Below are 23,303 nucleotides of genomic sequence, written 5' to 3' on the forward strand. Positions count from 1 at the left end.
ACCTTGTTGTGCCATTGACAATTACATGATTTCCTAATGCATTCGGGTAAATTCACAGCCATACATTTCATTTCATGCAACAATCTTTTGACATAATGTTTAAAAATCTTGAAACATTCCAAATAAAATACAACAATATATTGGCTTGCTGTTTACCAATCATCAATACGCCTATTGATCTACGCGCTCACTGATGGCTTATCGGCTATATATTTGTTTGTAAAAAATTAGAGCGTCAATTACAATATATATTTGATGAGGGATTAAAAATGCATATTGCATGTCGCTTAATCGAAAGAAGAAAAAAACGGGGAAAAAACGAGTATGTTCTTGGAAAGGTCTTAAATGTTCCTCTTTTAGTGGGTCTGTTATCTTACTAACCGATCCAGGACCTATAGAGCTGCTTACAGGCTCAATCCTCCAGGTTAAGCTGCTTGGCATGGCTACATGTGTCTTTTCCTTCTGTTCCGTATCCTGTTAGCCTCTTAGCCGGCCCTGTTCAGCCCTTCTCCTCTGCTCTCCGCGCGGCTAAGGTCAGCTCTGGGACCGGCTAAATCAGCTTTGGGCCCGGCTGAGTCAGCTCTCATCACGTTAAAGACGGGTTTAGGCGGCAATAGCACTAGATCTGATTTGGAAAATAGGCTTTTACAAAATCCTGAGAAACCACCAAGCGTTTCTCGTAAAAGTATTATCTTTTACGCATACATATAATCAATTTTACTATATTTTTTATATTGTTCTTATGGGCTATTTAAACAATACAGGTCTATTTTATTGTTTTTATGATGACTAGTATTATGTCTATGTAATTGTGCGATTTTTATTAGGACTATTTGCTGTCATTATAGGCTAATCAATAGATTATATTTTTTGGAAGCTGGAAAGAGGATACGGATTGTTTTAAAATCATTATTTGTATTCTTTATTTAAAAAAAAAAATGTATTTAACCTTTGTATAACTAGGCAAGTCAGTTAAGAACACATTCTTATTTATTTACAATGACGGCCTACACCGGGCCAAACCCGGACGACGCTGGACCAATTGTGCGCCGCCCTATGGGACTCCCAATCACGGCCGGATGTGATGCAGCCTGGATTATAAATTAGTTTATAAGTATTATTGGTAAAATATATATATATATATATATATAAATTAAAACTTTGTCATGATAATAATTGTTCGTTTTGTTTCTGCAGGCTTCCAGCAATGGAGTGTAATCCTCGTCTGCTACCTGCGACACGGGACTCCAGCTCTTCTCCACCGAGCTCCAAACAGGACCTCCCAACATTCAACCCCAACCTGAAACCCAACCAGGTCAGCGAGACCGCCCTGTATGGAATACCCATAGTCTGCCTGGTGCTGGACGGTCAGGAGAGACTGTGCCTGGCGCAGATCTCCAACACTCTGCTGAAGAACTACAGCTATAACGAGATCCACAACCGGCGCGTGGCGCTGGGAATCACCTGCGTGCAATGCACCCCGGTCCAGCTGGAGATTCTGAGGCGTGCGGGCGCCATGCCCATCTCCTCGAGGCGCTGTGGGATGATTACAAAGCGCGAGGCCGAGAGGCTTTGTAAATCATTTCTTGGAGCTCACAACCCTCCAAAATTACCGGAAAACTTCGCGTTTGATGTGTCCCACGAGTGCGCGTGGGGGAGCCGTGGTAACTTTATACCAGCCAGGTACAACAGCTCCCGAGCCAAGTGCATCAAGTGCTCCTTCTGTAACATGTATTTTTCTCCCAATAAGTTCATATTCCACTCTCACCGCACACCAGAATCCAAGTATACCCAGCCAGACGCTGCTAACTTTAACTCCTGGAGGAGACACCTCAAACTCACCGACAAGGGCTCGTCTGACGACGTGGCACATGCATGGGAGGACGTGAAGGCCATGTTCAACGGGGGCAGCCGGAAGAGAACGATGCCCGTGCACGGTCACGGGTCTGAGCGTTCTTTTCCATTGAAATCACATCAAGGACCTAGCAACCTCTCCCGGAGAGACTCACCGGAGATCCCCCCTAAAATCCTCCGCTGCGAGGACAACCGGGGAGGCATGGGGAGTATGAGTACCACGCGCAGCTATCCGGTTATCCCGGTGCCCAGTAAGAGCTTCGGTATGCTGCAGAATGTGAAGATTCCTCCGCCGCTTTACCCACATCCCTACGGGTTCCCGACATTCGGGCTGTTCCAGAAAAAGAATGATAGTGGTGGTGTGATGGAAGGAGAGCAAAACAAAGCCCACCTCTCCGGGGTCTTCTCCTGGCCTAGCACCAAGGACAGCGCCTACCACTCTTTCCCCATGTTCTGGCCTACTGCAGGTGGCCTGACCATGCCCCCCTACCCCCACCCCCACCCCCAGCCACAGCCACAGGCCCAGCACAAACCGCACTCGGATCTCCTGTGCGCCCGACAGAGTGATCTGGACGCATCCGAGCAGAGTGACAGAAGTAGCAACACTCCGAGGGACAGTCTGATGGACAGTGACCAGTGCTCTAGCACACAGTCCACCCGGAATGAGGACGACAAGTTTGGCGATGAGGCGAGGCCAATGGACTGTATAAGGCCAGTTCTATCACGGAAGATTAGCTACGTCTCTGCATTCAGACCCGTCATCAAAGACGCGGAGAGTATAGCCAAACTTTACGGTAACCGGGGGTCGTACAACGGGGCTCGAGCTGGCTACCTGTCACCAGATTTCCTGAGCGAGAGCTCGAGTTACAGGTCCGTGTCCCCCGGAAGCGTGGACAGTGTGGGAGAGACGGATGTGGACGTTGAAACCAATAAATCACAAGAGGATGAGGAGTCACTTCCGCACAACATTGAGGTCAGCAAGAGCCCCCCTGTACCCTTTCTAAACTTGGCACAGGGTGCTTCACTAAACGGCCTAGAATCCAAATCGGAGCCGGAACAAGCGGCTGTGGTCGACTCACAGAGAATGAATTTACCTCTACACGTGGTACTACTGTCTTCAGACAGAGAGAGACAGGAGAACAAGACCACGTCTATTGTTGAAGTGAGTGATTGATATGGACACACTCTCGATGTTCTACATACCAAGGCAAATAGTTTGTGTTTGTTTGTTGTGAATTAGGAATTCACAGATAGGAATTAAAAAGTAACAATAGACCACCGTTCATTAATTGACTCATCGGAAAAGGCATCATCCTTTATAATGTCACGTATAGATTTGGGCTTATTTTTCATTTTTACGTTCACGTTTGTTTTGTCTGTGTTTAAACAGCAGAGAATCAAAGGTCGTTCAAATACACAATTTGTCCCCCCCAAAAAAAAAACAAATGTCAGAGAGCATGAATTGAATGCAATTTACCGATTAACTTCATTATCCTGTCCTGATTTATCTAGATATATTCACCGGACAGGAGTGATATGCAACAAAGGAGAAGTCCATATGCTTTTGGTTCAGCACCGAATTACCGTAAAGATACCGTGGAATCGAAAGGTTGGATGTTGTTCTGTTCAAATGTTATAATAAAAAACATTTCGGGAAAAGCAACGAGACTCATTGATTTCCATTGGATTTATTTGATGTTTATTTAGACGACTGTGTCAGTAGAGAGGAGCCGTCTTCGACAATGGAGGAGGTTGAAACGAAGTCTTGTGACGGCCAAAGCGGCGAGGAGAGCCCGAGAGTAGCTCTGAATGAGGGTTAGTTCTAGCGATCATCTTCTCCGTCGATAATAGGCGATTTTACATTTTCTGTCGGAACTTTTTCTTATATATAAAAAAAAAAGAAGAATTAAAGCCTCTTTTTTTTTTTTAATGGCCTATTTGTGTATATTTTGTAACGCTATAAATATTGTCTCTGTGTGTTTTCAGGCGAGGCAACGCACAATGTTAGCAGAGTATTACAAACTCAGAAAGACATAGAAAACCTGGCAAAAGGTAACACCGTACAATAACTTATTATTATTACATTGTTATTTATAAAAAAATGTTTGCCTATTTGTTTTTTTTTGTTTTTATAATAATAATAATGATATTGTTTATTTATAGGCTTTCTTTAATAATTGGAAGAATCCCTAAATGATGCCTTTACATGATCCCTGCAGAATAGAATAGACTGGCTTTCACCCTAGGCCTTTTACCAATCGCTTGACATGAATCGTTTAACATAATTTAGTCTACCATTTAGCCTATACCCCGCAGCCATTTTCACCCCATATTCATTTTTTATTTATTTTTAACACATTTGTTCATTCATTTTCTACAGACGAATTGCAGAGACAGCTCGTTGAGCAAGTGGAGCTAAGGAAGAAATTGGAACGAGAATTCCAACATTTAAAAAGTATAATTCATTTTAAATCAAATGTTAGTTTTCGAGTCGAAGGGGTTGTAAAAAAGAGAATGTTTCTCGTAGTATCACGCACATCACGATCAGCATGTTGACCGCTGAACAAACACACGTCGATATGGTTTTCACGACGTTAGGTGTGTTTTATAGTGCATGTCAGTTTTTATTGCATGATTCGAATGTCATTTATTTTTCAATCCAATTCATATGGCTATTCGTTTGTGTACTTGATGATTTAGGAGGCTTTATTCAATTTTTTGCCCGAGTAGGATGCCCGAGCGTGTATAGGCAACCACATTCAAATAGTCGTTTATCGGCTATACTAAAGATGACTAAGCTATTGTAATTGCTCCCCAGATAATTTCCATCATCAGATGAAAAGGGAGCTGTCCTACAGGGAAGAGATGGTTCAGCAGCTTCATATTGTCAGAGGTGAGAACATACCAACATACCCCCCCCCCCCCCATACCCCCCACCCACACCCCCCACCACCACCACCACATACACAATCCATCTCTCAATAGTCTCAAGGCTTAACAATCCTTCTTTAACCTGTCTCCTCCCCTTCATCTACACTGATTTTGAAGTGGATTTAACAAGTGACATCAATAAGGGATCATAGCTTTCACCTGGATTCACCTGGTCAGTCTATGTCATGGAGAAAGCAGGTGTTCTTAATGTTTTGTACACTCAGTGTGTGTATATATTTATATATATATATATATATATATATATATATATATTTAGTCTATCTATATATATATATATATATTTATATACACAATAATGCCTTTGATCATCCCATGCCTTTAATCAATCAACCAAACAAATTCTTATTTTCAATGACGGCCTAGGAACAGTGGGGTTAACTGCCTGTTCAGGGGCAGAACGACAGATTTGTACCTTGTCAGCTCGGGGATTTGAACTTTCAACCTTTCGGTTTACTAGTCCAACGCTCTAACCACACTGCCGCCCCACTAAAAGGGTACACCATATTTAAACCAGTTCTCTACATGTATTCTAGTCTTTCTTATTAAAGGGTACACCATATTTAAAGGGATGGCTTAAGATACATGTACTAAAAACCCTGATTGAATGAAAATTCCACCAGAATAAAATCTGTCAGCCAACAAGTGGATTTAATTAGTTGCATTACATTTATTCAGCCCCTGGCAAGGGAACCACACCTGCAAAGCCGTTACGCACCTTCATAAGGTAAGGGAACCACACCTGCAAAGCCGTTACGCACCTTCATAAAGGTAAGGGAACCACACCTGCAAAGCCGTTACGCACCTTCATAAAGGTAAGGGAACCACACCTGCAAAGCCGTTACGCACCTTCATAAGGTAAGGGAACCACACCTGCAAAGCCGTTACGCACCTTCATAAAGGTAAGGGAACCACACCTGCAAAGCCGTTACGCACCTTCATAAAGGTAAGGGAACCACACCTGCAAAGCCGTTACGCACCTTCATAAAGGTAAGGGAACCACACCTGCAAAGCCGTTACGCACCTTCATAAAGGTAAGGGAACCACACCTGCAAAGCCGTTACGCACCTTCATAAGGTAAGGGAACCACACCTGCAAAGCCGTTACGCACCTTCATAAGGTAAGGGAACCACACCTGCAAAGCCGTTACGCACCTTCATAAAGGTAAGGGAACCACACCTGCAAAGCCGTTACGCACCTTCATAAGGTAAGGGAACCACACCTGCAAAGCCGTTACGCACCTTCATAAGGTAAGGGAACCACACCTGCAAAGCCGTTACGCACCTTCATAAGGTAAGGGAACCACACCTGCAAAGCCGTTACGCACCTTCATAAAGGTAAGGGAACCACACCTGCAAAGCCGTTACGCACCTTCATAAAGGTAAGGGAACCACACCTGCAAAGCCGTTACGCACCTTCATAAAGGTAAGGGAACCACACCTGCAAAGCCGTTACGCACCTTCATAAAGGTAAGGGAACCACACCTGCAAAGCCGTTACGCACCTTCATAAAGGTAAGGGAACCACACCTGCAAAGCCGTTACGCACCTTCATAAGGTAAGGGAACCACACCTGCAAAGCCGTTACGCACCTTCATAAGGTAAGGGAACCACACCTGCAAAGCCGTTACGCACCTTCATAAAGGTAAGGGAACCACACCTGCAAAGCCGTTACGCACCTTCATAAGGTAAGGGAACCACACCTGCAAAGCCGTTACGCACCTTCATAAGGTAAGGGAACCACACCTGCAAAGCCGTTACGCACCTTCATAAGGTAAGGGAACCACACCTGCAAAGCCGTTACGCACCTTCATAAAGGTAAGGGAACCACACCTGCAAAGCCGTTACGCACCTTCATAAAGGTAAGGGAACCACACCTGCAAAGCCGTTACGCACCTTCATAAGGTAAGGGAACCACACCTGCAAAGCCGTTACGCACCTTCATAAGGTAAGGGAACCACACCTGCAAAGCCGTTACGCACCTTCATAAAGGTAAGGGAACCACACCTGCAAAGCCGTTACGCACCTTCATAAGGTAAGGGAACCACACCTGCAAAGCCGTTACGCACCTTCATAAAGGTAAGGGAACCACACCTGCAAAGCCGTTACGCACCTTCATAAAGGTAAGGGAACCACACCTGCAAAGCCGTTACGCACCTTCATAAGGCAAGGGAACCACACCTGCAAAGCCGTTACGCACCTTCATAAGGTAAGGGAACCACACCTGCAAAGCCGTTACGCACCTTCATAAGGTAAGGGAACCACACCTGCAAAGCCGTTACGCACCTTCATAAAGGTAAGTCTGAATAGCAACCCCTGAGAAGTGCATCGTCAAGGTGTACGTAAGAAAGGCTTAATTTCCTAAGTCAGAATCGGGCCCTTGATGAACAGTCAAAATAAACTATATCACAACACAGATGGATGTATAGGCCTACAGTCTATAGTCATAACTGTGGACATCGTTTAAGGATTTAAGTATTTTTTTAATGAATCTAAAAACAGATATTTTGTGTTTAATTCAACACTGGCGTTATTAACACACAGACCTGCAACAACAAAAAATTTAAAAAGATTAGAAAGACAATATTAGGTCAGAACAATAATATTTACATGCACATAATACATGAGTCTATATAACTATGATCAACTCAACCTAAATTAACAACGTAAAGCCGTCTCCAGCCACTCAGTTCAGCTATCACACGGCTAACAGACCTGATATAACTAGCAGACCTGATGTAACTACTAATCAGCTAGCAGACCTGATATAACTACTAATCAGCTAACAGACCTGATGTAACTACTAATCAGCTAGCAGACCTGATGTAACTACTAATCAGCTAACAGACCTGATATAACTACTAATCAGCTAACAGACCTGATATAACTACTAATCAGCTAGCAGACCTGATATAACTACTAATCAACTATCAGACCTGATATAACTACTAATCAGCTAACAGACCTGATATAACTACTAATCAACTATCAGACCTGATATAACTACTAATCAGCTAACAGACCTGATATAACTAGCAGACCTGATGTAACTACTAATCAGCTAGCAGACCTGATATAACTACTAATCAGCTAACAGACCTGATATAACTAACAGACCTGATATAACTACTAATCAACTATCAGACCTGATATAACTACTAATCAGTTAACAGACCTGATATAACTAACAGACCTGATATAACTACTAATCAGCTAACAGACCTGATATAACTAGCAGACCTGATATAACTAGCAGACCTGATATAACTACTAATCAACTATCAGACCTGATATAACTAGCAGACCTGATATAACTAGCAGACCTGATATAACTAGCAGACCTGATATAACTACTAATCAACTATCAGACCTGATATAACTAGCAGACCTGATATGACTACTAATCAGCTAACAGACCTGATATAACTAGCAGACCTGATGTAACTACTAATCAGCTAGCAGACCTGATATAACTACTAATCAGCTAACAGACCTGATATAACTACTAATCAGCTAGCAGACCTGATATAACTACTAATCAACTAGCAGACCTGATATAACTACTAATCAACTATCAGACCTGATATAACTAACAGACCTGATATAACTACTAATCAGCTAACAGACCTGATATAACTACTAATCAGCTAGCAGACCTGATATAACTACTAATCAGCTAGCAGACCTGATATAACTACTAATCAACTATCAGACCTGATATAACTAACAGACCTGATATAACTACTAATCAGCTAACAGACCTGATATAACTACTAATCAGCTAACAGACCTGATATAACTAGCAGACCTGATATAACTACTAATCAGCTAGCAGACCTGATATAACTACTAATCAGCTAACAGACCTGATATAACTACTAATCAGCTAGCAGACCTGATATAACTACTAATCAGCTAGCAGACCTGATATAACTACTAATCAACTATCAGACCTGATATAACTACTAAGCAACTATCAGACCTGATATAACTAACAGACCTGATATGACTACTAATCAGCTAGCAGACCTGATATAACTACTAATCAGCTAGCAGACGTGATATTACTACTAATCAGCTAGCAGACCTGATATAACTACTAATCAGCTAGCAGACCTGATATAACTACTAATCAGCTAGCAGACCTGATATAACTACTAATCAGCTAGCAGACCTGATATAACTACTAATCAACTATCAGACCTGATATAACTAACAGACCTGATATGACTACTAATCAGCTATCAGACCTGATATAACTAGCAGACCTGATATAACTACTAATCAACTATCAGACCTGATATAACTAGCAGACCTGATATAACTACTAATCAACTATCAGACCTGATATAACTAGCAGACCTGATATAACTACTAATCAACTATCAGACCTGATATAACTATCAGACCTGATATAACTACTAATCAGCTATCAGACCTGATATAACTACTAATCAGCTATCAGACCTGATATAACTACTAATCAGCTATCATACCTGATATAACTACTAATCAGCTAACAGACCTGATATAACTATCAGACCTGATATAACTACTAATCAGCTATCAGACCTGATATAACTAGCAGACCTGATATAACTACTAATCAGCTATCAGACCTGATATAACTACTAATCAACTATCAGACCTGATATAACTACTAATCAACTATCAGACCTGATATAACTACGAATCAACTATCAGACCTGATATAACTACTAATCAACTATCAGACCTGATATAACTACTAATCAACTATCAGACCTGATATGACTACTAATCAGCTATCAGACCTGATATAACTAACAGACCTGATATGACTACTAATCAGCTAGCAGACCTGATATAACTACTAATCAACTATCAGACCTGATATAACTACTAATCAACTATCAGACCTGATATGACTACTAATCAGCTATCAGACCTGATATAACTAACAGACCTGATATGACTACTAATCAGCTATCAGACCTGATATAACTAGCAGACCTGATATAACTAGCAGACCTGATATAACTACTAATCAGCTAGCAGACCTGATATAACTACTAATCAACTATCAGACCTGATATAACTACTAATCAGCTAGCAGACCTGATATAACTACTAATCAACTATCAGACCTGATATAACTACTAATCAGCTAGCAGACCTGATATAACTACTAATCAGCTAGCAGACCTGATATAACTACTAATCAACTATCAGACCTGATATAACTACTAATCAGCTAGCAGACCTGATATATCTACTAATCAACTATCAGACCTGATATAACTACTAATCAGCTAGCAGACCTGATATAACTACTAATCAGCTAGCAGACCTGATAAAACTACTAATCAGCTAGCAGACCTGATATAACTACTAATCAGCTAACAGACCTGATATAACTACTAATCAGCTAGCAGACCTGATATAACTACTAATCAGCTAGCAGACCTGATAAAACTACTAATCAGCTAGCAGACCTGATATAACTACTAATCAGCTAACAGACCTGATAAAACTACTAATCAGCTAGCAGACCTGATATAACTACTAATCATCTAACAGACCTGATATAACTACTAATCAGCTAGCAGACCTGATATAACTACTAATCAGCTAACAGACCTGATATAACTAACATACCTGATATAACTACTAATCAACTATCAGACCTGATATAACTACTAATCAACTAGCAGACCTGATATAACTACTAATCAACTATCAGACCTGATATAACTACTAATCAACTATCAGACCTGATATAACTACTAATCAACTATCAGACCTGATATAACTATCAGACCTGATATAACTACTAATCAACTATCAGACCTGATATAACTACTAATCAGCTATCAGACCTGATATAACTACTAATCAGCTAACAGACCTGATATAACTAACAGACCTGGTATAACTACTGATCAGCTAGCAGACCTGATATAACTAACAGACCTGGTATAACTACTAATCAGCTAACAGACCTGGTATAACTACTAATCAGCTAACAGACCTGGTATAACTACTAATCAGCTAACAGACCTGATATAACTAACAGACCTGGTATAACTACTAATCAGCTAACAGACCTGATATAACTAACAGACCTGATATAACTACCAATCAGCTATCAAACCTGATATAACTAGCAGACCTGATATAACTACTAATCAACTATCAGACCTGATATAACTACTAATCAACTATCAGACCTGATATAACTATTAATCAACTATCAGACCTGATATGACTACTAATCAGCTATCAGACCTGATATAACTACTAATCAGCTATCAGACCTGATATAACTAACAGACCTGATATATCTACTAATCAACAAAAATACCTGATATAACTACTAATCAGCTATCAGACCTGATATAACTACAAATCAGACGGTCCCACAGCTAACAGACCTGATATAACTATCAATCAACTATCAGACCTGATATAACTACTAATCAACTATCAGACCTGATATAACTACTAATCAGCTATCAGACCTGATATAACTACTAATCAACTATCAGACCTGATATAACTACTAATCAGCTATCAGACCTGATATAACTACTAATCAACTATCAGACCTGATATAACTAGCAGACCTGATATAACTAGCAGACCTGATATAACTACTAATCAGCTAGCAGACCTGATATAACTACTAATCAACTATCAGACCTGATATAACTACTAATCAGCTAGCAGACCTGATATAACTACTAATCAACTATCAGACCTGATATAACTACTAATCAGCTAGCAGACCTGATATAACTACTAATCAGCTAGCAGACCTGATATAACTACTAATCAACTATCAGACCTGATATAACTACTAATCAGCTAGCAGACCTGATATAACTACTAATCAGCTAGCAGACCTGATATAACTACTAATCAACTATCAGACCTGATATAACTACTAATCAGCTAGCAGACCTGATATAACTACTAATCAGCTAGCAGACCTGATATAACTACTAATCAGCTAGCAGACCTGATATAACTACTAATCAGCTAGCAGACCTGATAAAACTACTAATCAGCTAACAGACCTGATATAACTACTAATCAGCTAACAGACCTGATATAACTACTAATCAGCTAACAGACCTGATAAAACTACTAATCAGCTAACAGACCTGATATAACTACTAATCAGCTAACAGACCTGATAAAACTACTAATCAGCTAACAGACCTGATATAACTACTAATCAGCTAACAGACCTGATAAAACTACTAATCAGCTAACAGACCTGATATAACTACTAATCATCTAACAGACCTGATATAACTACTAATCAGCTAGCAGACCTGATATAACTACTAATCAGCTAACAGACCTGATATAACTAACATACCTGATATAACTACTAATCAACTATCAGACCTGATATAACTACTAATCAACTAGCAGACCTGATATAACTACTAATCAACTATCAGACCTGATATAACTACTAATCAACTATCAGACCTGATATAACTACTAATCAACTATCAGACCTGATATAACTATCAGACCTGATATAACTACTAATCAACTATCAGACCTGATATAACTACTAATCAGCTATCAGACCTGATATAACTACTAATCAGCTAACAGACCTGATATAACTAACAGACCTGGTATAACTACTGATCAGCTAGCAGACCTGATATAACTAACAGACCTGGTATAACTACTAATCAGCTAACAGACCTGGTATAACTACTAATCAGCTAACAGACCTGGTATAACTACTAATCAGCTAACAGACCTGATATAACTAACAGACCTGGTATAACTACTAATCAGCTAACAGACCTGATATAACTAACAGACCTGATATAACTACCAATCAGCTATCAAACCTGATATAACTAGCAGACCTGATATAACTACTAATCAACTATCAGACCTGATATAACTACTAATCAACTATCAGACCTGATATAACTATTAATCAACTATCAGACCTGATATGACTACTAATCAGCTATCAGACCTGATATAACTACTAATCAGCTATCAGACCTGATATAACTAACAGACCTGATATATCTACTAATCAACAAAAATACCTGATATAACTACTAATCAGCTATCAGACCTGATATAACTACAAATCAGACGGTCCCACAGCTAACAGACCTGATATAACTATTAATCAACTATCAGACCTGATATAACTACTAATCAACTATCAGACCTGATATAACTACTAATCAACTATCAGACCTGATATAACTATCAGACCTGATATATCTACTAATCAACAAAAATACCTGATATAACTACTAATCAGCTATCAGACCTGACATAACTAAAAGACCTGATATAACTACTAATCAGCTATCAGACCTGATTTAACTACTAATCAACCATCAGACTTGATATAACTAGCAGACCTGATATAACTACAAATCAGACGTTCCCACAGCTAACAGACCTGATATATCTACAAATCAGACGTTCCCACAGCTAACAGACCTGATATAACTACAAATCAGACAGTCCCACAGCTAACAGACCTGATATATCTACAAATCAGACAGTCCCACAGCTAACAGACCTGATATATCTACAAATCAGACGTTCCCACAGCTAACAGACCTGATATATCTACAAATCAGACGTTCCCACAGCTAACAGACCTGATATAACTACAAATCAGACAGTCCCACAGCTGACAGACCTGATATAACTACAAATCAGACAGTCCCACAGCTGACAGACCTGATATAACTACAAATCAGACTGTCCCACAGCTAACAGACCTGATATAACTACAAATCAGACTGTCCCACAGCTAACATAACTGATATATCTACAAATCAGACGGTCCCACAGCTAACAGACCTGATATAACTACATATCAGACAGTCCCACAGCTAACAGACCTGATATAACTACAAATCAGACTGTCCCACAGCTAACAGACCTGATATAACTACAAATCAGACTGTCCCACAGCTATCATACCTGATATAACTACTAATCAACTATCAGACCTGATATAACTACTAATCAACTATCAGACCTGATATAACTAGCAGACCTGATATAACTACTAATCAACTATCAGACCTGATATTACTAGCAGACCTGATACAACTACTAATCAGACTACAAATCCAAATATATTTCATATTTGAGATTCTTCAAAGTATCCACCCTTTGCCTTGATGACAGTGTTGCACACTTTTGGCATTCTCTCAACCAGCTTCACCTGGAATGCTTTTCCAACAGTCTTGAAGGAGTTCCCACATATGTTTTTCCTTCACTCTGTGGTCCAACTCATCTAAAACCATCTCAATTGGGTTGAGGTCGGGTGATTGTGGAGGCCAGGTCATCTGATGCAGCATCATCACTCTCCTTCTTGGTCAAATAGCCCTTACACAGCCTGGAGGTGTGTTGGGTCATTGTCCTGTTGAAAAACAAATGATAGTCCCACTAAGCCCAAACCAGATGGGATGGCGTATCACTGCAGGATGCTGTGGTAGCAATGCTGGTTAAGTGTGCCTTGAATTCTAAATAAATCACAGTCAGTGTCACCAGCAAAGCACCCCCACACCATAACACCTCCTCCTCCATGCTTCATGTTGGGAACCACACCTGCGGATATCATCTGTTCACCTACTCTGCATCTCACAAAGACATGGCGGTTGGAGCGAAAAATCTCAAATTTGGACTCATCAGACCAAAGGACAGATTTCCACCGGTCTAATGTCCATTGCTCGTGTTTCTTGGCATAAGCAAGTCTCTTCTTATTATTGGTGTCCTATAGTAGTGGTTTCTTTGCATCAATTCAACCATGAAGCCCTGATTCACGCAGTCTCCTCTGAACAGTTGATGTTGAGATGGGTCTGTTACTTGAACTCTGTGAAGCATTTATTTGGGCTGACATTTCTGAGGCTGGTAACTCTAATGAACTGATCCTCTGCAGCAAAGATAACTCTGGGTCTTTCCTTTCCTGTGGCGGTCCTCATGAAAGCCAGTTTCATCATAGCGCATGATGGTTTTTTGCAACTGCAATTGAAGAAACTTTCAAAGTCCTTGAAATGTTCCATATTGACGGACCTTCATGTCTTAAAGTAATGATGGACTGTTGCTTCTTCTTTGCTTATTTGAGCCAGTCTTGCCATAGTGTGGACTTGGTCTTTTTCCAAATGGGGCTATCTTCTTCTGTAAACCACCTTGTTCAGGGAGTTTTAATAAATAAACGCAACATAAAACAAAACAAGAAACACGAACAACGCACAGAATTAACATTGCAACAGAAACAATCATGCCTGGGGAAGGAACCAAAAGGATACAGATACATTTAAACTCAGTTTTTCACAATTCCTGACATTTAATCCCAGTAAAAAATTCCATGTTTTAGGTCAGTTAGGATCACCACTTTATTTTAAGAATGTGAAATGTCAGAGTAATAGTAGAAGAGAATGATTTATTTCAGCTTTTATTTCTTTCATCACATTCCCAGTGGGTCAGAAGTGTACTTATATTCAATTAGTATTTGGTAGCATTGCTTTTAAATGGTTTAACTTGGGTCAAACGTTTCGGGTAGCCTTACACAAGCCTCCCACAATAAGTTGGGTGAATTTTGGCCCATTCCTTTGGCCAAACAGTTTTTGTTTCATCAGACCAGAGGACATTTCTCCAAAAAGTACGATCTTTGTCCCCATGGTCAGTTGCGAACCGTAGTCTGGCTTTTTTATGGCGGTTTTGGAGCAGTGACTTCTTCCTTGCTGAGCGGCCTTTCAGGTTATGTTGATGTAGGACTTGTTTTACTGTGGATGTAGATACTTTTGTACCCGTTTCTTCCAGCATCTTCACAAGGTCCTTTGCTGTTGTTCTGGGATTTATTTGCACTTTTCGTACCAAAGTACGTTCATCTCTAGGAGACAGAACGCGTCTCCTTCCTGAGCGGTATGACGGCTACGTGGTCTCATGGTGTTTATACTTGGTGTTTATACTTGAATGTGGTACCTTCAGGTGTTTGGAAATTGCTCCCAAGGATGAAACAGACTTTTTCTGAGGTCTTGGCTGATTTCTTTTGATTTTTCCATGATGTCAAGCAAAGAGGCACTGAGTTTGAAGGTAGGCCTTGAAATACATCCACAAGTAAACCTCCAATTGACTCAAATTATGTCAATTAGCCTATCAGAAACTTCTAAAGCCAGCCATGACATCATTTTCTGGAATTTTCCAAGCTGTTTAAAGTTACAGTAAACTTAGTGTATGTAAACTTCTGACCCACTGGAATTGTGATACAGTGAATTTATAAGTGAAATAATTTGTCTGTAAAAAATTGTTGAAAAAATTACTTGTGTCAAGCATCAAAGTAGATGTCCTAACCGACTTGCCAGAACTATAGTTTGTTGACAGATTTTATACACAAGAACACACATAGTCAGGAACACTGACCTGTGAACAGACAGTCTTGCTGTGGCTAAAGGGTTAGATCATTTCTTCAGACATACATGAACATGTTTTACTACATTTCAGATCATGGCCTTGATTCATATTTTATTTATTTTATTTATTTATATGTGCAGTGCCTTCGGGAAAGTATTCCGACCCCTTCACATTTTCCACATTTGTTATGTTACAGCCTTATTCTAAAAAATAATTTCCTCAGCAATCTACACACAATACTCCATTATGACATCACAATCCTCCATTATGACATCACAATCCTCCATAATGACATCACAATCCTCCATAATGACATCACAATACCCCATAATGACAAAGCAAAAACAGGTTTTTATAAATGTTTGACAATGTATTAAAAAACAAAAAACAGATATACCTTATTTACATAAGTATTCAGACCCTTTGCTATGAGACTCGAAATTGAGCTCAGGTGAATCCTGTTTCCATTGATCATCCTTGATATATTTGTACAACTTGATTGGAGTCCACCTGTGGTAAATTCAATTGATCGGACATAATTTGGAAAGGCACACACCTGTCTATATAAGGTCCCACAGTTGCCAGTGCATGTCAGAGCAAAAACCAAGCCATGAGATGGAAGGAATTGTCCCTAGAACTCCGAGACAGGATTGTGTCGAGGTACAGATCTGGGGAAGAGTACCAAAACATTTCTGCAGCATTGAAGGTCCCCAAGAACACAGTGGACGAATGGAACCACGAAAACTCTTCCTAGAGCTTGCCACCCGGCTAAACTTAGCAATCGAGGGAGAAGGGCCTTGGTTAGGGCCTTGGTTAGTTAGGTGACCCAAGAACCCACTCTGACAGAGCTCTAGAGTTCCTCTGTGAAGATGGAAGAACCTTCCAGAAGGACAACCATCTCTGCAGCACTCCACCAATCAGGCCTTTATGGTAGAGTGGCCGGACAGAAGCCACTCCTCAGTAAAAGGCACATGACGGCCTGCTGGGAGTTTGCCTAAAGGCACCTAAAGGACTCTCAGACCATGAGAGACAAGATTCTCTGGTCTGATGAAACTAAGATTGAACTCTTTGGCCTGAATGCCAAGCGTCACGTCTGGAGGAAACCTGCCACCATCCCTACGATGAAGCATGGTGGTGGCAGCATCATGCTGTGGGGATGTTTTTCAGTGGCAGGGACTGGGAGACTAGTCAGGATCGAGGCAAAGAAGAACGGAGAAAAGTTCAGAGAGATCCTTGTGAACCTGCTCCAGAGTGCTCAGGACCTCAGACTTAGGCGGAGGTCCACTTTTCAACAGGACAACGACTCTAAGCACACAGCCAAGACAACACGGGAGTGGCTTCGGGACAGGTCTCTGAAATTCCTTAAAAGGCCCAGCCAGAGAACGGACTTGAACCCGATCGAACATCTCTGGAGAGACCTGAAAACAGCTGTGCAGCAACGCTCCCCATCCAACCTCACAGAACTTGAGAGGATCTGCAGAGAAGAATTGAAGAAACTCCCCTAATACAGGTGTGCCAAGCTTGTAGCATCATACCCAGGAAGACTTGAGGCTGTAATCACTGCCAAAGGTGCAGTACTTAGTAAAGGGTCTGAATACTTATGTAAATGTCAATAATTTAAATTAAATTGAAAAACTCTTAAGTTTTTATCCGGTGTTGTTCTGTGTGATTGCAGTTGTATTACATTTTAGAGCATACCCTTGAATCAAGTTTTGTTTAAGCAATAAGGCACGGGGGTGTGGTTTATGGCCAATATAGTACATTTTATAAACTGGAATATTCGAGCCCTGAATGCTGATTGGCTGACAGCTGTGGTATATCAGACCGTGTACAACGGTTATGACAAAACATGTATTTTTACTGCTCAAAACCAGTTTCTAATGGCAATAAGGCACTTCGGGGGGTTGTGGTATATGGCCCATATACCACGGCTAAAGGCTGTGTCCAGGCACTTGTCACGCTGAAGAACAACCCTTAGTCGTGGTATATTGGCCATATACCATACACCCTCGTGCCTTATTGCTTAGTTAAAGTTTAAATTCATTTTAGAGCATGGCCTTGATTCAATTGACCCACAACTGCCTTTAATACTATATTTGAACCCAAAGAGATTTGATTTAGGCCTATATACATTTGAAAAGAGAATTGATTTAGGCCTATATACGTTTGAAAAGAGATTTGATTTAGGCCTATATACATTTGAAAAGAGTATTGATTTAGGCCTATATACATTTGAAAAGAGATTTGATTTAGGCCTATATACATTTGAAAAGAGAATTGATTTAGGCCTATATACATTTGAAAAGAGATTTGATTTAGGCCTATATACGTTTGAAAAGAGATTTGATTTAGGCCTATATACATTTGAAAATATATTTGATTTAGGCCTACATACATTTGAAAAGAGAACTGACTTTGGCCTATATACGGCAAGTAGCCTAGTGGTTAGAGCGTTGGGCCAGTAACTGAAAGGTTGCTAAATCGAATCCCTGAGCTGACAAGGTAAAAATCTGTCGTTCTGCCCCTGACCTTGGCAGTTAATAACCCACTGTTCCACGGTAGGCCGTCATTGTAAATAAGAATTTGTTCTTATCTGACTTGCCTAGTTAAATTTCAATGTATATATATATACAATTGAAAAGAGAAATGACTATAAACATTTGAATACACATCAATAGCAAAGTCTATTTAATGTGCATTGTGAGGACCACCACACTGAAACACACATACACCTTTGTGGATCTATTTAGTGATCTATTCCCTTCTTCATCTAGTGGATATATTTAGTGATCTATTCCCAAATCTTCATCTAGTGGATCTATTTAGTGATCTATTCCCAAATCTTAATCTAGTGGATCTATTTAGTGATCTATTCCCAAATCTTCATCTAGTGGATCTATTTAGTGATCTATTCCCAAATCTTCATCTAGTGGATCTATTTAGTGATCTATTCCCATCCTTCATCTAGTGGATCTATTTAGTGATCTATTCCCTTTCTTCATCTAGTGGATCTATTTAGTGATCTATTCCCAAATCTTCATCTAGTGGATATATTTAGTGATCTATTCCCAATCTTCATTTAGGGGATCTATTTAGTGATCTATTCCCTTTCTTCATCTAGTGGATCTATTTAGTGATCTATTCCCTTCTTCATCTAGGGGATCTATTTAGTGATCTATTCCCTTTCTTCATCTAGTGTATTATATTCTCTTTCTTCATCTAGTGGATCTATTTAGTGATCTATTCCCATTCTTCATCTAGTGGATCTATTTAGTGATCTATTTCCTTTCTTCATCTAGTGGATCTATTTAGTGATCTATTCCCAAATCTTCATCTAGTGGATCCATTTAGTGATCTATTCCCTTCTTCATCTAGTGGATCTATTTAGTGATCTATTCCCTTCTTCATCTAGTTGATCTATTTAGTGATCTATTCCCTTTATTCATCTAGTGGATCTATTCCCTTTCTTCATCTAGTGGATCTATTCCCTTACTTCATCTAGTGGATCTATTTAGTGATCTATTCCCTTTCTTCATCTAGTGGATCTATTCCCTTTCTTCATCTAGTGGATCTATTTAGTGATCTATTCCCTTTATTCATCTAGTGGATCTATTCCCTTTCTTCATCTAGTGGATCTATTTAGTGATCTATTCCCTTTATTCATCTAGTGGATCTATTCCCTTTCTTCATTTAGTGGATCTATTCCCTTTCTTCATCTAATGGATCTATTCCCTTACTTCATCTAGTTGATCTATTTAGTGATCTATTCCCTTACTTCATCTAGTGGATCTATTTAGTGATCTATTCCCTTTCTTCATCTAGTGGATCTATTCCCTTTCTTCATCTAGTGGATATATTCCCTTACTTCATCTAGTGGATCTATTTAGTGATCTATTCCCTTTCTTCATCTAGTGGATCTATTCCCTTACTTCATCTAGTGGATCTATTTAGTGATCTATTCTCTTTCTTCATCTAGTGGATCTATTCCCTTACTTCATCTAGTTGATCTATTTAGTGATCTATTCCCTTACTTCATCTAGTGGATCTATTTAGTGATCTATTCCCTTTCTTCATCTAGTGGATATATTCCCTTTCTTCATCTAGTGGATCTATTTAGTGATCTATTCTCTTTCTTCATCTAGTTGATCTATTCCCTTACTTCATCTAGTTGATCTATTTAGTGATCTATTCTCTTTCTTCATCTAGTTGATCTATTCCCTTACTTCATCTAGTGGATCTATTTAGTGATCTATTCTCTTACTTCATCTAGTGGATCTATTTAGTGATCTATTCTCTTTCTTCATCTAGTTGATCTATTCCCTTACTTCATCTAGTGGATCTATTTAGTGATCTATTCTCTTTCTTCATCTAGTTGATCTATTTAGTGATCTATTCCCTTTATTCATCTAGTGGATCTATTCCCTTACTTCATCTAGTGGATCAATTTAGTGATCTATTTCCTTTATTCATCTAGTGGATCTATTCCCTTACTTCATCTAGTGGATCTATTTAGTGATCTATTTTCTTCATTTAGTGGATCTATTCTCTTTCTTCATCTAGTTGATCTATTTAGTGATCTATTCCCTTTCTTCATCTAGTGGATCTATTTAGTGATCTATTCCCTTTCTTCGTCTAGTGGATCTATTTAGTGATCTATTCTCTTTCTTCCCAGAAGCTCACAACGCGCTACAACATTTCTCCTGTAAGATGCTGACTCCTCGACACTGCACTGGAACCTGCTCCTTCAAACCTCCTCTTCTACCACCCTAGTCCCTTCCCACAGTCCGCCGTGGAGCTCCGTCAGTCTGGAAAGCAAGGCTACTTCTACCCAGAGGACTACCACCACCGCGAAGACTACTATCGCCCCAAAGACTACCGCCCCCAAGACTACTACCGCCCCCAAGACTACTAAACCCCCAAAGACTACTACCACCTCGAAGACTACTACCACCCAGAAGACTTCTACCACCCAGAAGACTACTACCACCCCCAAGACTACTACCACCCCCAAGACCACTACCGCCCTCATGACTACCACTGCCCCCAAGACTACAACCGCCCTGAAGACTACTACCACCCCCAATACTACTACCACCCCCAAGACTATTACCGCCCCCAAGACTACAACCGCCCTGAAGACTACTACCACCCCCAATACTACTACCACCCCCAAGACTATTACCACCCCCATGACTACTACCACCCCCAAGACTACAACCGCCCCCAAGACTACTACCACCCCCAAGACTATTACCACCCCCATGACTACTACCACCCCCAAGACTACAACCGCCCCAAAGACTACTATCACCCTGAAGACTACTACCACCCCCAAGACTACTACCAACCCCAAGACTACTACCACCCCCAAGACTACTACCAACCCCAAGACTACTACCAACCCCAAAGACTACTATCACCCCCAAGACTACTACCACCCCCAAGACTACTACCACCCCCAAGACTACTACCACCCCAAAGACTACCACCACCCCCAAGACTACTACCACTGCCAATACTACTACCACCCCAAAGACTACTACCGCCCAAAAGACTACTACCACCCCCAAGACTACAACCGCCCTGAAGACTACTACCGCCCCAAAACTACTAACGCCCCCAAGACTACTACCGCCCCAAAGACTACTACCACCCTGAAGACTACTACCTCCCCCATGACTACTTCCGCCACGAAGACTACTACCACCCCAAAGACTACTACCGCCCCAAAGCCTACTACCGCCCAAAAGACTACTACCACCCCCAAGACTAGTACCGCCCCGAAGAATACTACCGCCCCAAAGACTACTACCACCCCCAAGACTACTACCACCCCCAAGACTACTATTACCCCGAAGACTACTACCACCCCCAAGACTACAAACCAACCTGAAGACTACAGCTGCCTAAATACGAAAGAGGAAGTGTCTGAGTTAGGGTAGCACATTTCCAGTGACTTTCCCCAAAATTCCAAGGTTCTCCAGTAATCCCGGTTGGACGATTCCTGGATTACCTGCTTTATTCCATCCTGATTCCATCAATCTTCCAAACGGGATCTCTGGAAATGATGGGTATTTTGGGAAATAATTTTGCAACTGAGTAATGATCTAGGATCAGTTTCGCATTTTAGATCAAAATACATAATATTATTATGAACATGGACGGACCTGATCCTAGATCAGCACTGCTACTCAGATGCTTTATGACTTTGAATGACTGGACATGGACGGACCTGATCCTAGATCAGCACTGCTACTCAGATGCTTCTATGACTTTGAATGACTGGACATGGACGGACCTGATCCTAGATCAGCATTGTCACTGGTCTGTAAGACGTCACTGGTCTGTAATTAACATATTGGGGGCGTGTGAATTCAGACTCAATGTATAATTTATATAAAATTATAAAACACCACATCAAATACATTTTATTTATACCATAACTTTTATTAAGCATTTATATATATATATATATATATATATATATTTAGAGGCAAAGTGCAATGAATCTGTATCCTGTGATAGTTGTTAGTCAAATGTCTTTATGGAAGTACTATGTTATCATTTGAATGTGAGTAGTTTACGTTTTGATTTCATTTCCTAACGTTGTTTATTCATTACCACGGTTTGCTCTTTGTTCATCCACAACTTTCTATTCTCTCGATGTAATGCACTTTAAACTTTAAACCCCGAAATGACTTCAACGTGTAATAAAATACCTTGTTTGGTGATTCTCACGCTGATATTTTCGTGAAATAATAACATAACACAATATCATGGATGTGTTATAACGATTGAAATTACACAAATGCACTGGTAATAGTGGGGCTATAGCTTGTCATAGTGCAGACAGACTGGTAATAGTGGGGCTATAGCTTGTCATAGTGGAGACAGACTGGTAATAGTGGGGCTATAGCTTGTCATAGTAGTGACAGACTGGTAATAGTGGGGCTATAGCTTGTCATAGTGGAGACAGACTGGTAATAGTGGGGCTATAGCTTGTCATAGTGGTGACATAGAAACTGGTAATAGTGGGGCTATAGCTTGTCATAGTGGTGACAGACTGGTAATAGTGGGGCTATAGCTTGTC

At 40.3% G+C, this 23,303-nt stretch overlaps 1 protein-coding gene across 2 annotated transcripts; it reads left to right on the forward strand.

Moving 5' to 3' along the window:
* Positions 1 to 1,197: 1,197 nt before the first annotated feature.
* LOC110522690 (SKI family transcriptional corepressor 1 homolog-B-like) lies at positions 1,198 to 22,944 on the forward strand. 2 transcript variants are annotated; one of them, XM_036969280.2, is made up of 7 exons: positions 1,198 to 3,016; positions 3,367 to 3,463; positions 3,562 to 3,669; positions 3,841 to 3,906; positions 4,235 to 4,309; positions 4,673 to 4,747; positions 20,889 to 22,944. In XM_036969280.2, exons 1-7 carry the CDS (start codon positions 1,208 to 1,210, stop codon positions 20,981 to 20,983), a joined length of 2,325 nt encoding a protein of 774 aa, XP_036825175.2. In that variant the 5' UTR covers positions 1,198 to 1,207; the 3' UTR covers positions 20,984 to 22,944. The 2 variants fall into 2 exon arrangements, with proteins under 2 accessions (XP_036825175.2, XP_036825174.2); XM_036969279.2 differs by having other exon boundaries at positions 20,886 to 21,466.
* The last annotated feature ends 359 nt before the right edge of the window (positions 22,945 to 23,303 follow it).

Source organism: Oncorhynchus mykiss, chromosome 4, assembly GCF_057628025.1.
Source record: "Oncorhynchus mykiss isolate SJ-2025 chromosome 4, ASM5762802v1, whole genome shotgun sequence".
In the NCBI taxonomy this organism is placed as follows: Eukaryota; Metazoa; Chordata; class Actinopteri; order Salmoniformes; family Salmonidae; genus Oncorhynchus; species Oncorhynchus mykiss.

What these genes read in the sequence shown, in the direction of transcription:
- LOC110522690 (XM_036969279.2), top strand. Translation starts at nt 1,208, where the DNA reads ATGGAGTGTAATCCTCGTCTGCTACCTGCGACACGGGACTCCAGCTCT. An exon ending in CATAGAAAACCTGGCAAAAG is followed by an intron (nt 3,907 to 4,234) that starts GTAACACCGTAC and finishes CATTTTCTACAG; the next exon opens with ACGAATTGCAGAGACAGCTC. An exon ending in AGAATTCCAACATTTAAAAA is followed by an intron (nt 4,310 to 4,672) that starts GTATAATTCATT and finishes ATTGCTCCCCAG; the next exon opens with ATAATTTCCATCATCAGATG.